General features: G+C 37.4%; 1 protein-coding gene across 1 annotated transcript in view; it reads right to left on the reverse strand.

Annotated features, from left to right (window-relative positions):
• Window positions 1-105: 105 nt before the first annotated feature.
• Window positions 106-17,956, reverse strand: part of LOC135213937 (glutamate receptor ionotropic, delta-2-like) — a 22,632-nt gene continuing 4,781 nt past the window's right edge. The window contains exons 3-10 of the mRNA XM_064248026.1: window positions 12,830-13,003; window positions 10,477-10,567; window positions 9,926-10,223; window positions 9,093-9,307; window positions 8,284-8,461; window positions 5,150-5,249; window positions 4,511-4,640; window positions 106-968 (exon numbers count right to left, since the gene is read on the reverse strand). Of these exons, the coding sequence (XP_064104096.1) occupies window positions 807-968; window positions 4,511-4,640; window positions 5,150-5,249; window positions 8,284-8,461; window positions 9,093-9,307; window positions 9,926-10,223; window positions 10,477-10,567; window positions 12,830-13,003 (1,348 nt within the window). The 3' untranslated portion in view covers window positions 106-806. The remainder of the gene's footprint in view (window positions 969-4,510; window positions 4,641-5,149; window positions 5,250-8,283; window positions 8,462-9,092; window positions 9,308-9,925; window positions 10,224-10,476; window positions 10,568-12,829; window positions 13,004-17,956) is intronic.

Raw genomic sequence — 17,956 nt, forward strand, 5'->3', positions numbered from 1 at the left:
ATATATATATATATATATATATATATATATATATATATATATATATATATATAAATATATATATATATATATATATATTATATATTTATTTTCATTACTAGGCTAACTTTCATGATCTCTACAATACACCATAACAGACCATACAACAACGGATACAAACTCACTGTCAAGCCAACAGAGGCACAATGGAATTTCACGGATGTGCTTAAATTGTTCAGCCTGGTGGGTGAGGCAACTTGCAAGCCGTATATAATTGCAATAACAACTAATCACGATCTCACGGTATGGCTCGACCAGATAACATGGATGAGATTATTAACCTGGGTTGGAAACTAGAACTAGATTTCATAAACGATACAGGAAAGTAGTAATTATTGCATGCAAGGTATTTGTGTATTAGGCCTTGACTTGTAGAGTGTACGTCATGCAAAACCGTTTTCTGGCATCTTCCAGTATTGTTTTTCTTGCATCTTTCTCTGGACCCTTTCAGCATCTTTACTGGCATAGTTTAACATCTTTAAGCATTCTTTTCTTTTGTTATCTTTCAACATATTCTAATAGCATCTTTTGGCAATATGCTCTTGCATGTATTTAATGGAAACCTTGCAAAAAGAAGCAATGATTATGTTCCACATAAAGGGAAACTCAAGATAAAGATGGGGCCCAACAATGGTGGCCGTGCACGACTACTAAGAGGCCAAGTAAATATTCGTTGACACCGACTTTATCTCATCAATGGTCGATGGGGATTTCCTATCTGGAACTCTTTTTCAATTTTCCTTCCTGAAACTGAGTCCTGACTTCTGTTACATGCTAGGTTTGATCTTTTCCTCATTATCTGGACTCACAACTTTGGAATCTTTGTCCTTTGGAGAACTTCGGCTTCCAATCAGGTGATAGTAAACCAATTCCAAGACGAGACCAACTGCTGCCACTGACATACCTGCTGCCCAGATAACGGCCAGTCCCTGGAAGGAAATTGAATGACATTTTATACACACACACACACACGCACATATATATATATGTGTGTATATATTAACTTTATCACTTACACAATGCTGTGCATTAATACAATCACTGACAGGATCTCACTGAATCTGGATGGTATCTAGCGGAGATATTTAAAGTATTCGTGGAATGACCAGACACGTAGGCCAGCTGCATTTACATATATCCATGTAGGGGAGAGGATTAAAGTCAAGGTCACGAAGGGCGGGGCAGTCCATACAGGAGAAGGAGGGTAATGACAGGAATAAGGACTTTAATTCTCTGCCCCACACAGATATAAATACAGCTGGACTGTGTGTCCGGCCATTCCACGGATACTTGACAATGAGGACGGTTAGTCCAGGAAAGCTTGTACTCATTTTTTTTTTTTTTTTAAATAAATATCTCTGCTAGATACCATTCAGTTTTAATGAGGTCCTGTTGGTAAATACATACAAGTTATAAACACTGTATCCTTGCACTAAAATATTATGTTGTAGGAAGCCCACTAAGATTCGAAATAATTGAAAGTTTTTATTTAAGCTTTCGGAGGGTATATTCTCTCTCCCTCTTTCAAAAGAGTAATGAAAGTTACAAAAACTGAAAACATTGGTCAAGGTAAAAGAAATACTAACATACAAGTATACAGTTGTATCAGAGTATGTGCCCTAAGGTTATTTGCCAATATTGTTTAACTACTTGGTTACACTAACTACATGTTTTGTCATAATTGCATTACAGAAAAGTTTGGTTAAAAAAGACTCTTATAGCTATCGATAGTGTCAACATTTTGGATTAAAATAGATTCTAAAAGCTTTCTTTTTTTAGTGTTATTAACAAAGTATACTTTGTCTTTCATTTTGTCCAGGTTAACAATGTGATTTTTACTTTGTGTTGAAAGAGGGTATTGCTTTCATCACCTTTCCTTAATGAGTTACGATGTTATCTTTTCCTTTTGTCAAGATCATTCGTTTCAACTATATATGCTTTTTTACACTCTTGGCAGGGAATTCAAAAGTGCATCTTTGTTTTTTGTATACATTTTTAACATTATTTGTTACGTACTTTTGCAAAGTGTTTGTAGTCTTATATACTGGAACAATGTTACAAAATTTCAAATATTGCAATTATGACAAAACATGTAGTGAGTGTAACTAAGTTGTTAAACAAGATTGGCAAACCACCTTAGGGCACTTACTCTGATACAACTATATACTTGCATGTTGTGTTTCTTTTACCTTGACCAATGTTTTCAGTTTTTGTAAATGTTATTTCTCTTTCTGAAAGAGGGAGAGAATGTACTCTCCGAAAGCTTAAATAAAAACCTTAAATTTTTCCCAATTTCAGTGGACTTCCTATAACACACACACACACACACATATATATATACATATATTACATAAAAGTATCAAATTTTACTTTATTTTCTTAGAAGCGGCTCTGCTGCTGGTCTTTGAGAGAGGCCCTTAGCCCCATTACCTTCTCCAACCTGAGAGAAACCCACCACAGATGACTCACAACAAAGTACCTAAGTTCCTGCTTTGGTCAGCAGTTGAACATAATTACTTCCAGACGGGTATGGATCGCATTCCTCAATAGGGATTGAACTTGGAGGTTTTCCGCCAGTGAGGAGAGGCGAGGCGGAGAACCACTGGATTTCCGATAGTAGGGTTGCGTTTTACGGCTCACGTTTTCTGTTTACCTGTGTCTGTCCGTCTGGCCATGAGGAGAATTACGTTATAATAACGAGCAGAGCTTCATAATGTTCCAATCTAATCAAAATCTCTCCCTCTTCATCTAATTACAAATATTTCACCGCCCCCCCCTCTCTCTCTCTCTCTCTCTCTCTCTCTCTCTCTCTCTCTCTCTCTCTATATATATATATATATATATAATATATATATATATATATATATATATATAAAATGTATATATATATATATATGTATATATATATATATATATATATATATATATATATATATATATATATATATATATATAGTATAGCTTTATTGACCAATACTTCCGGCAACAAAATCAAGATTTATCTGAAGTACGAATGGCATAAAGATCAACATACACATTCTCTGTAAAACAGAAGTACAAATGTATAATAAAGAATGCAATCCACAGGTAAGTTACATAAGGACTTCAAGGTCATGCCAATTGACGTGGCTACAGAGCAGCTCTGCACCGTGGCTTTGGCGTTAATTTTTGTATTTACTTTTGCATCACTCCTACAAACATTCTAGTTCACACAGACTTGCCCAACCCTATCTAAGACGTTATGCCCTATCCTGAGCTCAGATTAAAGTGCCTTCAGTCTGTAGTCTCACGTACGCGATAGGCAAGTCTAAACATGGGCTTTCTTCCCTGGAAACTATTATTGTCACACACAGTGATGGATACACATTAAGCTTTATCATCATCATTATTATTATTCCATTTTTATTGAACACGCTAAAAGGAAAGGTATTTCACCAAGTAAAAACAGCGTAAAGAAGGAAGATGTGAAATCAAATAGAAACAGTTTGCAGCAACACGCAAACAGTCTCTACATTGCATGTGTAATGATAGTCTACGGGTAAAGAAATTCCACCTATAGACTTGCTGTCGTCAAACTTCTTCTTTGGGGTTAGGGATTGGTGCCTCCACCCTCTCTTATGCTGCTGTCATTCTTTGTAATAGTATGGTTAGTCTAGTCACAGAATTCGGGAAATTCAGACGTATATCAACGCGATAAACAAAATTGCATATCCGTTTGCGGAGTTCCAATTATAATTAACCACTCCTTGGGTTCCAGCCCAGCCTTCCACTGAATTTCATCGCATTCTACTGATTAATTTTGAAACATCTAATAGAAAAACAAATAACACTGACATAGATAATGAGAAATTAGAAATTAGAAATAAACTTATAAATACATACATAGAAGCTACAGAAGTAAATAAAGACGGATAAGGAACGCTACTCATGTGAAAATTTCTAAACAAACAAGGAGCGCATGATTACGTTCTTCGATTAAAACTCCACCCTTCCCTTGGGCAAAGATCTACCCTGATCTTAGGTCAAATTTTTTGCATCTTGGGCAAATGTTAGGCTGCCTCTGACCATTACTTTTGGCAAATTTCAATTCCTATCTTAGTCAAACTTTGATGCTTGAGTAATGCCCCATGCTAAGCATTGAGAAACTTGGATTCCTAGTAAATTTTGGCCCTTATTTAAGGTAAATTTTGACTTAATAAATTTTGACCCTTATCTTAATCAATCTTCGACCACTAAGTTATGCAAATTGTATCTCTTATCTTAGGAACATTTTGACCTTTTTCTTAGGCAAGCTTCAACACATATCTCAAGTACACTTTGACCATTATCTTAGACAAAATTTTATCCTTATCCTATCCATGTGTTGTTCTATATCTTAAGCAAATATTGACCCCACTCTTAGTTAAACTTGGACACTTCTCTCAAGCAACCTTTGATACTTAATTGAGCGCAACTTTCACCCCTGACTCACCCAAATGCTAGAGAATCCTATGGGATCTTGCGAAGGAACCTCCGTCGGCGGGTTGGCGCAGGCTGTGTAGTTGGCCACGCCACTCCTCATCCAATGATCATAGAGCCCCGCTTCGAAAATTCTGATGACCCTGAACAGTGGTGGAAATGGGTGGTGGAAACATTTCTAATGGACTGCAATTGCTACTACTACTTCAGGGTAGAAGTTTGAGTAATGGGAAGTGATTTTGAAAACCTAACTTACTACTACAATACCACCACTGCCTTCACCGCTACTACTACTATTCAGACCATTTCAGACTTGCTGTTGCTACTCCTACTATTTTACTAGTTCAGGATAGTTTGCTGAGTAATATTTACCAGGTTCTTTCTATTACTGCTAGTCTGCTAGGAAAAATTATCTGCAGTAATTTCAGTCCATAACAACTCTTACATGCACTTTAAGGATAAAACCAAAGTGGTTTAGGGAAACAAGAAACTACATGATAAAAACCAAAGTGCTGAAGATTGGTTTAGATTAAGTTAACTTGTGATGGACTGCTCATAGATGTGATAAAGTGTGGACCTCCAGAATTTGTCCAACCAACAACGACAAAATCGAAGGTTGTCAAACGAACACTATCAAGTCTAAAGCCCTTACCTGGCGTTCATGGGCTTCTGAAGAGGGCTGTTCTTCCGCATTGTCATGGCGTACATCGTCGGGATGAACTTCTCTTTGGAGAAGTAGAAGCTACATTTCCCTGTTCCAGAAAAGAACTGGTACTGTTATATCTTCATTATAATAATTTTCTATTTTAGAAAAATTAATTTCATTGTAACTATCTGTTGCTGTAAGGTCTGGCACTTGTAGCACAGGCCTCGTAAACTATGCGCAACTGGCAACATGATTGCAAGGAGGTTTGCCTTCTGTCACCGAGACGTGAAACTGCTGCTCTTCCGCTCGTACTGCTACAGTATCTATGGGTGTTCCCTCTGGACGAACTATACCCGAGAGACCATGAGACGTATCACTGTTGTGCACAATGACATTCTGAGACGCCTCACAAACACTCCACGCTACCACTCCGCCACACAGATGTTCTTAGAAAACCACTGGACAATTTAAAAATCATTGTAAGGCGAACAATGTCCAGTATGGTAACCCGAGTGAGAAACAGCGGCAACTCGCTTATACAAAGCATCCTAAGGAGTGAAGCAAGAAGATCTAAATTGTGGGAAAGATGGAAAATGAGGCCTCTGTCCCTAAAGGACTTAATCTCTGTATTAGGAAGATGTCATCTGCAGATTTTGTCATTATTATATTTATTGCTGATATTTTATTTTTTCATTATTACTGGGATTACTATCAAGTTAAAGTTTTTTTTTTCTACATTCAATTTTCGTATTTAGCCCTATGGACCTGACTACTGTAACCACCTAAGGTCTCTAGTTGAAATTTAAGTTATATAATCTGTGCACTAACTGTTATAACTCTCAATGCATTTTTTTCTCACCAATATTACTACTGTTATTACCAGTGTTATGATTACTATCTTTTATGCTACCTCAGCTATTTTGTGGATAAGTGCCGATTACTCATTTTTCCTATCATGTTGACTCATATATCTAGATTGTGTATGTTACTGTGTATTTTGTATATTCATTGTATACGGCCCTGAGCCGAAATAAAGGATATTATTATTATTATTATTATTATTATTATTATTATTATTATTATTATTATTATTTTCTAGTCGGACTATACTGATCATTCATAATAAACAGCGTCTAATGCAAAGTAAAAATGCTCTTTAACTTTGCACCAAGAGCAAAGCAACAAGTGCGCTTCCAAAATTAGCTTTATCAAATGACACATTTTCTTTTGAATCCATCCTTATCTTCTACACATATTCACCGTTCATAAACAAATAGTTAATGAATTTGGCAACCTTCATATCTCTCCTACTACCATCAGTTTCCCCCTTTCTTCCCTTCTATGTCAACAGTCTGTTATTCAGCTGCAACTGTCTCAGTTATACTCCTCTTGTGCCTACTATGAGATTCAGGGCCTCTGTAACACGGTTTTTTCGCAATAAACTTTTTATCTATTGCATTTCATAAATATAACGCTTATTCAGAATACATATTATATCCAACACATAAATTTTGAGTGTACTTCTGCACTACGTAGGTTGAATAAATTTGGTACTTACAATGTAAAAGTGACTATTTTTGAAGAGGGCCAACTTACTCAGAGAAAAGGTTTCGAACGTACTCGTTACGTAACTTATGACATCATTTCTTCCCTCTTTCTCGATGGATGATTGGCTATACGTAACGAAGGCTAAACCTCTGGCAACAATGACATACAAATTTAAATACAAGCAAAGCAGTACACCTTTATGAACTCTGGAACCTCTCCACTGATAATTGTCATAATGAACAAACCAACAAAATATGTTAATAAATACAAAAACACTTCGATTATTAGTCTAACTCCCAAAATAAGTTTCCAAAGAAATTACAGTCCACTTTATAGGTCACAATCAGATTGACAAGATGTAGGGAATAGTTGGTAAATTACAAAACATAGTAGACAAACTTGATTTGATAACTGCTATATCCAATGTCAAGCAATTTTTATTTATTGGCTATCTATCCATCTACTGAAAAAAAATAGCCGGTACCGTATATTGGCTTTAAACCTTCACCAATAATTATCGTCAGAATGGTGACTTCATGAGGCTCCACCCACTTTCGCCTCGTTATAATTCAGGATAACACTGAAGGCTACCATGGGCATTGTTGGATTAGAAAATTTAACTTCTGGCTATAAAAACTAATTTCTCGAGTAGTTGTAAGAAGTGCTAAATGATCCTCAAGGACCCCAGCAGTTGGCCTAAACGTTTAATTCATGTATATTACTGCTATACTATTGCGACACTATCTGCTACAGTAGTATTACTACGCTAGGACTGATACCCCACCCACATCTATGTATCGTTCCGCCATTCATAAAGTCTTTGGGTTCAGAGCCGATGGAATTTCTGTCTGGTGAATGGGCGGGCAACATTTAGTCAAAAGGTTTTTGTTTACCTTGCTTACGTAATGAATGTCAACTTGCAGCTACATCTGATGCTTTGACAAGGAGCAAAGTCCAAAAAACCGTGTTACAGAGACCCTGAATCTCATAGTAGGTTTGATTATGCTATGTGCGCTAAACTTAATACTACAGGTCAGTGCCCAGTGTCTATCATGATCGTAAAGAAAAAAGTAAAAAGTGTGCTGAAGAACAGCGCAATCGTACTTTCCGTACAGCGTTTAATGCTGTAAGAAACGCAGCCACGGCCCATGAAACTCTCAGCCGGCTGTGGTGGCCTATGCTGTTGCTGATAACTTAAACTTTAAATCAAATAAAAACTACTGAGGCTGGAGGGCTGCAATTTGGCATGTTTCATGACTGGAGGTGGATGATCAACATACCAATTTGAACCCTCTTGCTTCGGTAGTTTTTAAGATCTGAGGGCGGGCAGAAAAAGTGCGGGTGAACAATCAAATAACCATCTCAATAGTTTACTTTTACAGAAAACTAAAAAAGACGCTGATGTATGCAGTAAGTAGACTATAGATGCATTTCAAATATGCTAAACAGTTCATCATCATGGTGAGGATGGGGTAATTTGGTTCTGGAAAAAAAAAAAATCAACATCTAAATTTTTCAAATTGCACTATAACTACCTACGACTGACGTTCAAGGGAACACGAATAAGGGGTGACAAGTCGTGTAGAAGTTACCAGTTTTCGTGAAGTACAGGGCGACATAACGCGAGGCGGTCGTCATGTCGAAGATCTGGATGTGGTCGCCCCTCTCGACTAGATGGTAATAGGACATGAAGTCCCTCATCTTGAGGTCGACGTATCGACCAGCCTTTCCAGCGTCGTCGAGTTTTCTTACATCTCCGGAAGTTACTCTCTGAGCGTGAAGATAAATAAATAAAGTGTTCTCTAAATATGAGCAAATATATTATGGCTGCAGAAAGTACAGCCTGAATGTGAGGAATCCTTGAATTTGTAGGAAACATATTTTTGTCTCCAGAAAGTACACTGAAAGTGACTCCACGAGGACACTCTCTGAGTGTGTATAAAACTATCCAAAAGACTCCAGAAGGTACTCTTTGGTTTTTGTCTACCGTAAATGAGTGCAAATTTCCAAATACGAAAGAGTACAATTACTTATTGTGTGAACATTGCTAAGATAGAGATCACAAATGTTAACAGTAAATATTGATGTGTATATCAACAAATAAAGGTAAATATATACTAATGTTTTACAAGTGAACTTTGTCAAGAAAAATTTGTTAAATGATGATGGTTAAAATGTATATATTCATGAATAAAGATGTGTATACATTTCATAAATAGGCTAATAACTACATAAATTTCAAAATATTCAAATTACATATAAATGTGTATATTGACAATTAAAGACGCTGATGCCTTTTTACATGTGAAGTTTGTGAAGGCAAACTTGATCAATGTTTAGCACAACTATGAAAACAGCTCTTTAGAAACAGATTTCGATGAAAAGAAGGTTAAGGACTCACACTCATGATATCCGTGAAGGATGTTCGGTGCTCGATGATGAGCTTCTGGTTCTTGGCCTTGATGGCATCCTTCAGAGTCTGGAATGGATGTGGCACATGGCGGACGGACATCAAGGATCTCAGAGACCCATCGTAACTCGAGTTCACCAGCAGGGCGATCAGGACCCACGAACCGACCAGCGTTCGCCGCCAGTCCTTGATGCGGCCGCACATGGCTACAAATGTCAAGGCGAAGTCGTCATAAGTGCAATTTTGTGCTTTTTGTAAAGGACTTCATGGGAAATAACCTCTTTGGCCTTGAATTCAGTAAAATGCCTCATATTTAATTGAAAATGATATAGTATGTATATACATGTCAGGGACAGAATTTCCTTGAGTTCCGATAAAATGAGCTACTTTTATTTACAGATAACATTTTATATTAACGATTTTTATGAAAAATTATTATTGGCATCTTAGACGAATAACCCTTAATAGCCAACATCACAGCAACAGTATAACTCAAGCAGGCATCTTTTAGCATCTTGCTGTGAAGGTTCTCGCCAAGCAGCCCACATCTTTGCTCTAGGGCGCATAACTAAAGTCACGAAATAGGGGTCTATTAGTTTGTAAGAGTCCAGAGATCCACACCAGTTCACATCTTATCAAGTTGCCCTAAGGCACGGACCCACGCTGGCAAAACTAAACTAACCAACTGACCAATCAACAAGGGAGGTTAGCATTGAACTTCTCTTACTTAAAAGGTATTGACAACATTCAACGTTCAACATTTAGTGAGAATTTAACCTTGACATAAGGTCTTGAATGATTAAAATACCTTGCAGTTGGCTTACCTTGGCCCATGGGTGGCATAGCGTAGTCCAGCATCACGCTTCCAAATCGAGCAATGACATTCGTCTCGTAAGTTCCAATACCCAGAATAACATCAGCAATGCAAATTATGAAGAAGGCTATGAAGAACGCCTGCCACATTCTTGGTGTGAAGGGCATCAGGAAACCCCAAGGGTTAGTGACGCCAATGCCTCGAACGGCCATGAGGCTCAAGGTGTCATAGCAAAGGGAATGAGTGTAGTCAACCACTTGGGACCGGCTGTGAATCACTTGGAATGGTCCTAGGCCTACATCCGCTTTCTGAGGTATACGCAACGTTAAGCTTTAGAGTGCAATGTTATTCTTTATATCACACAACTGTAGAACTAGTTTGGAATGACTTAACAATACTTTTTACTTCAGTTTTATGATTTACAGAAAAACCTAAAGCATGGATGTAGATGTTGATTAAGTATGGAGTCTACTACAGTTTTGTAAATCTGCTAACAACACTGGTTTATTTTGACTACAGAAGCAAATAATTTGACCGCTGTAAAGGTTTCTCTTTTCTTACTTTGTCCATCAGCATCCTGATCATACCAGACCACGAGCCGTTGGGATAAGGAGTTCCAAAGGACACATCTGGAGGGACCACCTGCAAGTACCTGAAGGTGCAGAAAGCAGATGTTAATAACTGATAATAATGCATAATAATAATAATAATTAATAATATAATAATAATAATAAAAGAAATTATTATTATTTTTTGGGGTCTATCAGTCATCCCATTCGACTGGGTGGTTTTATAGTGTGGGGTTCCGGGTTGCATCCTGCCTCCTTAGGAATCCATGACTTTTCTTACTATTCGCACAGTTTCCAGTAGCACACTCTTCTGCATGAGTCCTGGAACTACTTCAGCATTTAATTTTTCCAGGTTCCTTTTCAGGGATCTTGGGATCGTGCCTAGTGTCCCTATGATTATGGGTACAATTTCCACTGGCATATCCATATCCTTCTTATTTCTATTTTCAGTTCCTGATACTTATCAATTTTTTTTCTCTTTCTTTCTCATCGACTCTGGTGTGCATTATTATTATTATTATTATTATTATTATTATTATTATTATTATTATTATTATTATTATTATTATTGCTGTAGCTGTTGTTGTTGTACTGAAATCATTGCTGAATCACTGAACTTAATTTATGGCAAGCTTCAATCTTCCTAATCAGAATATTTTCTCATTTATTGAAATCTGCAGGTAAATGGCCAATATTCATATCCAAGGTGGTTATAAGTAAGGTGGTTGCATCTGGAGCGAAGGAAATTGACTCGTCAGCATCTCTTGCCTGCTTAGGCCACGCCCCCTTTATACCAGGGCTGTGCATTGACCACAGGCTTGTTGTAATTGTAATTCAATTGAAATGTAATTATTTACACGCTTTTAAGGTAATTGTAATCGTACTTCTTTATTTCTATTTAATGTTAATTTTAGTTGCAAATGTAATTTGATAATAGGACTGGTAATTATAACGGTAACTGTAATTGACATAAAGCATAATGTAATTACTCCAAGCCTGACTGACGGAAATTCGTCTGCTAAACAGAAGAAGACGTCATACTACAGTTATGACGTCCACTGCGGAAATATTTCTTGGAAAGCAATGAAAATGTACAAATTTCCTTATGTTTTTTCTGATTAATATGGCACAAGACACCATATTTAGCTATGTTAAAATGTCAACATACTTAAAAAGACCGACTTCCTGCTTTTACTACTGAAAGCTGACGAGCATGGTGTAAATGGGGAGGAGCTTAGTGACGTCACTGATAGCTAGCCAATCAGGACAAAGAAGTGGTTTTCAAGTACGGCTTGGTTTTTATAGTTTTTTTATTTTCTAATCATTGTCAGTATCAGTATCAGGAATATAACAAATATCTAGACTTTCTTTTAAGCTTCCGAAGCTATTTTTATTATAGCAAAACTTAAAAAACAAACAGGTAAAAATCATATTTTGGTTTGTGTTACCATAGCGTTCAATAGAGATGACACTACCTCTTTCTCTATATACCTTGATTCATATCATCGTCTGAAAAGTACTGTTAATATTCCTTTAATAATATATATTATAAAAATGGATGTATGTATGTATGTTTTTGTGCCATATAAACTTTTACATGCATTGAGCAATTTCAATCAAATTTGGTATACATATAACTTAGCATAGGGGAAAGAATACTGTGACAGTGCGACATCATTGGTACCAAAGGATGGTGTTGGGAAGGGAGTTTTAAAGGGTGAAAATAAAGATAACTGACAACGACAGACATTAGTGTCTAATCCATAGTTTTTGAGGTTGCTGAGATGAATAGTGCCACTCCCAATGCCCTTCAAGTCCAAGGTCAGCCCCAATGAAAGGGGATGTCATGTAAAAGTAACCGAAAACAACAGATATTAGTGTCTAATCCATAGGTTTATGCCTAGTATTCTTTTAATGAAATAAATAAATAAGGAAAGCAAAGTTATCTCTGGTATACAGTGTATGTCCTAGGCGTAGGTCAGAGAACAAACCGGTCATGGAGGAAAAAGAATAAATCTGTCACCTGCAATAAGTTTTTAAATCATTGTATATTTTCGTGTCATTCATTATTAGCGATTACTGTACACCACCTGCGATTACTCTCTAAACACGATTATTTCTTAAGCAAAGTTAATTGCAGTTTCGAGAATCTTAAGTAATATCACGAATCCCTGTATATCAACTGTGGTTTAACCTAAAAACAGCATTATTTCTTACGTGAGATGGACTTGAGGTATCACCTATACTTGACCAATACAAATTCTTAATTTTACGAGAAGTTTTTATTGTGTTGAGAATTCCAAAAGAGCGCCTGTAATAACCTTAGAACTGTCTCTATGTCTTACGTGAAGTTCATTGTAGTCGTGAGGATCTTGAGCACCTCCGACATGGGTCCTTCGATGGGGAAATTGGTGGGGATGCCGGCGAGGACGGTGGGCGAATTCATGTCCTCCAAATTTAGGCGAGTGTGCGTCGGCCACGACACCATCGTGAGTATCAGCGTCGGGGCAATTTTGAACCTGTTCAATCATCAAATGACGGTAGTTAATAATGAGTCAGTTTTTGTTACAGTGTTATGAACGTACCAAAATGTCATGTTATTTCCTCCACTTCCATACTGATATTGAGTGAACCGCGCGGCTAACCGCGATAGTGTGTAGTGTCACCACTTTCTACTACCGTGAGATTCGTTCATCGCCCAGTGTGAACAGAGCCTTATCGTTTTTACCTTGAGCTGGTCTGATTTTCTTTTGTTAATATGAATAATAACACTTCTTATTATCCGTTTTGAATTCCGTATTTCTTAAATTTTCTGTTACTTTTAATTTTTTTTAGCCAGAAAAATGGGATGAAACTCGTGTTATATATAAGACTATAGCTACCTGATACATCCTAGCTAGTTTATTAATGAAAATGGAAAGCTTTTATTATTCAAGATTAGCTACAGTAAGGCACTCATGCCTTCCTGTCACTGGATCCAGAAATGGAATCATCTTTTCCCATGATGTGCTGTTTACACGGGCATTGTTGATGGCGACAGTGTTTATGATTTATAATTTTGGGAGCATATTACTGAGACAGAATGGTCACCGGCAACGGAGCTCACAAGGACATAATGCAGTAGTCAAGACGAACGACTCTTCTGGAACACTACGTAAAACCCGCAGTTTCGAGGCGCCACACGAGAAGCAGCGTCGTGATTCTGAAAGATCACAACGAGAAAAGTTTCACGGTGACGACTGTAACGCGCGGCAAGAAAAGAATCCGTCGGACGAATCGATACCGGAAAAGAGCGTTGAAATATCCAACTTAAAAGACATGTTGAATGACATGATGACTGTAATTGCAGATCTGAGGATTAACATAGATCAATTACGGCAGGAAAATGCACAATTAAAAGAAATTTTGCAGTACACAAAGAGGCTTCGTCCTCGAGAGGAAGAGGAGACAAATGGACGGCAAGCCATGAACGAAATTTCGTACGAAGAGGTTCATCAACCAAGAACTAAAATGGGAAAGGTTAACAGAAATGCTGAGAAGACGAATATACACATCCGAACAATGAAGAGGAACGTTCAAGAGGAAAGTTCAAGAAAATTGTAAAACGAAAGAAAACAAAAACGACTACTGAAACAGAAAAAGAGCACAGATTCGAAAATGTCTTAGGAAACGAGAAGGAAATGGAAAAAGTAAAGGGAGTGATAAAAGACGAAATAAAACAGGAGTGTGATACTGAAAGGCCAAGAAAAGAGGCATTAGAAAAGAACTTGGAGAGAGCAAAAGAAAGAAATGTGCACGGAGAATTACAAATAATGAAGGAGGACATTGGGAAGTATGAAAATCAGAAATTTAAAGAAAATGTAAAGGGAAAAGAATGCGAAATTCGACCTACTAGAACAGAGGCATCTGAAAAGGAAAAAATGGTAACTGGCTTGAGAAGAGCAGTTGCCGAGCAGCTTGCAGTAGGAGCAGAAGTTAAAAACCATTCACATAGAGAAATTAAAAATTCGAATAAAGAAGTTGAAGAAAGAGAGAACATAATTCAACAACTGAAAAGAGATGGAGCAGAGAAGGACTTGAAGATAGAAGCACAAGAGAGAAAACTGAATTTTTTCAAGGACATGTTACGAAGTAGTCAGGAAGAACTAAGGCAGATGCAGGCAGATGTAAGAGAACTAACAGAAAATATGAATCGTCTTAAGAGAGGAACTAAGGAAAGTGAAAGCAATAAGCATAGAAAATGGGAATAAGGGACAAAGGCGGATAGAGAGCCTGGAAAAACGTCACAAGGAAAGAGAGAATGAATTAGTCAGTCACTGATGAGTTCAAGAAAATATCACACAATGGCAACTTCTGATATAGTTTAACTACCTGTAATAGAATGCTTGTGTAAAATAAAAGAGAGAGAGAGAGAGAAAGAGCGACCCTGGCACAGTGTGAAAACCCAAACATAAATACCTGAGTAAGGTAACAATAAAGGCAGGCATCTGGCACTGTTTCAATACCTCAAACTAAGCCCTCTTTCACACGAGGACACTGGTGTCTGCCACTGGTCGCAAACACTTGTTGCCTCCCATAATTTCTAATTGAGCTTTTTATACGTGTCCACATCAGTGTCCCAACCGGACAACTTCTGGGTAACTGATATTTCGGTGTCTCACTCTTGCATCTAGTGGTGGAACTCAGCAGTTGCCGCCACTGACTGTAAAGCGTTGTTTTAAATGAAAACTTTCATATGTAGCCACCGTCGCTCACTGGCCAGCCTCTCAAATACAAAAATATAAACCTCTCATAAGAGCTCAGGCTTCTCGTCTGGTGTAATGCATTCTTTCATGTTTGTGGTAGTCCCTGTGATGGCTCCCTTGGCATATCTACGTAAGTTCTTCAAATGAGGACTTCCTCCTATGAAAATAGTTGAAAGACTTCTTTTCATCATCACATAAATCATTGAAAAGTGTATGATGCACTCCTCTGTTCATTCTTGATGGTAATATGGATGTACATACACGCGCTTTCCTCTCTTCTATTTCTTTTTTGCCAGCAAGGCAACGAGAAGGAGATCTTTGTTGGGCGCCATTCCTCCGACTGACAAGGAGCAGTGTGTCATGAGCCACTAAAAAAACTTCAACAAGACAGCCGGTGGCAGACACCAGTGGCAGACACCAGTGTCCTCGTGTGAAAACGGCTTAATAACTGAGTAAAATGCATTATTTTCAGGTAATTAAGCTATGTCAGAGGCCATCTTTGTTTTATTTTCCTCACGCATTTACTTACACGATTTCATGCTATGCTAGAGATTTTTTAAAATTTCTTTTTAATCTGGCATTCTGTTACGGGTATTTAAGACGCGTCAGAGGTTGCCTTTGTTCTTATTTACTCAGGTCTTTACACCGTGCCGAGGTCTATTTTTTTTTCTCTGGCATTAACTTTAGAGGGCTTCGGCTACGGCAAAGGTCGCCATTGTCCTTATTCAATCTAGGCATTAATTTTCAGATTTTGACAAAATGTCGGAGGTCTATGACACTATCCTTTTATATCTCTTGTTATAACATCAAGAATTACTAAAGAAATTGGGCCATTACCGAGCTTAGTGGCCACCTGGTGCAGCTGACCCAGTTGATAATAATTAGATTTGGGCACTGAGCTCAGCTTAGGGCGGCACCTCTTTAAGTAAAGGTGGCTATTTCTAGTTTCTCATAAAAACTCCGTAAGTAAACTTTTGGTTTTTTGTAGTAACCTATAAAAAAAGAAGTAACCGCCAGTACCCATGAAAGGCAGTTTGTTATGCCTGGGAGAAATGAAAATAGTGGTAACCTGTGTTGTACCAACTTGTAAAATGTTAATACCTTTCCGGAAAAAAGGCAAGCCCCGACACAGCGTAGTAAATCACAAATAAATACCTTAGTAACAAAACAAAGAAAAATAAAAACACAAAAAGAAATTGGCAACTCTGGCGTGCTGTTAAAAGTATTCATTAATGGCTGTGTAAAAAAAAGCTACGGCAAACTCGGGTAAAGTGTAAAACGAAACAAGTAGATGGCTGTGTAACATCGAATCGATAGCAATCTCCGATATAACGCAAAAACCCGTGAGTGAGTGCCTACATTAAATAAAAACCCGTTGTTAAAACCCGTAACTGAATGGTATGGTAGAAAAAGGCAACCCCTTGTGTGGCATGAAAATTCGTAAAAATAGGGAGAACTTCTTCAGCTGTAAGTTGAGAATTTTGTACAATAAAACAACCTCTAATGTGGCGCTAAAATTCATAAGCTAACGTTTGTTTACATATATAGATATAAAGTAATCTAGGTGCTGTTTTGTATAAAATTAATAAGACAATTTCTGGTGATGCAAAAAACTGCAAATTAATGCTTAGAACAGTGGCAAATTCAGACGTGTTTAAAAAACACGCAAGTTACTACCTTTAAAAAATGCAAACCACTATGGAAACACAAATACACAAAAGTTAATGGCTTTTTGAAATAATAATGGCAAGCTCTGGGACTGTGTGAAATTCCTTTAATCAATGCCTTTATGCCAAAGATATAGAGAGAGGCAACCTTGCGCATGGTGTAAAAATGCCTGAAATATTAAGATTCTGTATAGTATAAATATTGTTAACCTCTGGTTCTATAAAAAGAAAACAAAAGACAACTTTGTATTAGTCTTGCGCGGGGTAACAATTCCTTTCTCAAAGCCATTGGTCAAAAAAACAAACTGCAACTTCATGTGGGGCATGAAACCTCACTCTCCGATTGGTTGGGCTGTAACAACACTAGCAATGCAGTCTTTCGTGCGGGGCTTTGACCAAGGCTTGCAGAAGAGCGCTTAAGAGATACGTATTTCTAGTCAAAGGATACGGCTACTGCCGATAACTGAGGCTGACAACTGCTAGCGCATGCGGTCGTTCAAAGCCTCAGCCAAATCTTGACACTGCCGGATGCGCTCAGGAAGAGTAATGGAAACAGCTGGAGCAGACACATCAAGCCGACCAACCTCTTATCTTAAGGATAGCGGTGGTAATGAAGTGAGGCGCGAAATCTGAAGGTAAGACAATTTTAGTGTGAAATACAAATAATGGCAACCTCTTCGTGCATCATAAAAACCCATATATCAATACCACTACTCAAAAACAGGCAACCTCTTGCGCTCTTTAAAGCCCACCAAGTTAATGCCTGTGCAAAAAAAAAAAAAAAAAAAAAAAAAAAAAAAAAAAAAAAAAAAAAAAAAAAAAAAAAAAAAAAAAACAAAAAAAAAAAAAAAAAAAAAAAAAATGCGTATTACGGTGTGACATCAATATCTATAAATCAATAACTAAAACGACAACTTCTCAAGAGAGCACCAAGTACTGTGGGTCAATGTCTCTGTGAATAAGAACGACAAAAATCAGCCACCAATGTGTTGTAAAAATGCTCAAGTTAATATCTTGTAAAATAAAACCATTGGCAACCTCTGTGCAGTTAAAACCTGAA

Source organism: Macrobrachium nipponense, chromosome 43, assembly GCF_015104395.2.
Source record: "Macrobrachium nipponense isolate FS-2020 chromosome 43, ASM1510439v2, whole genome shotgun sequence".
In the NCBI taxonomy this organism is placed as follows: Eukaryota; Metazoa; Arthropoda; class Malacostraca; order Decapoda; family Palaemonidae; genus Macrobrachium; species Macrobrachium nipponense.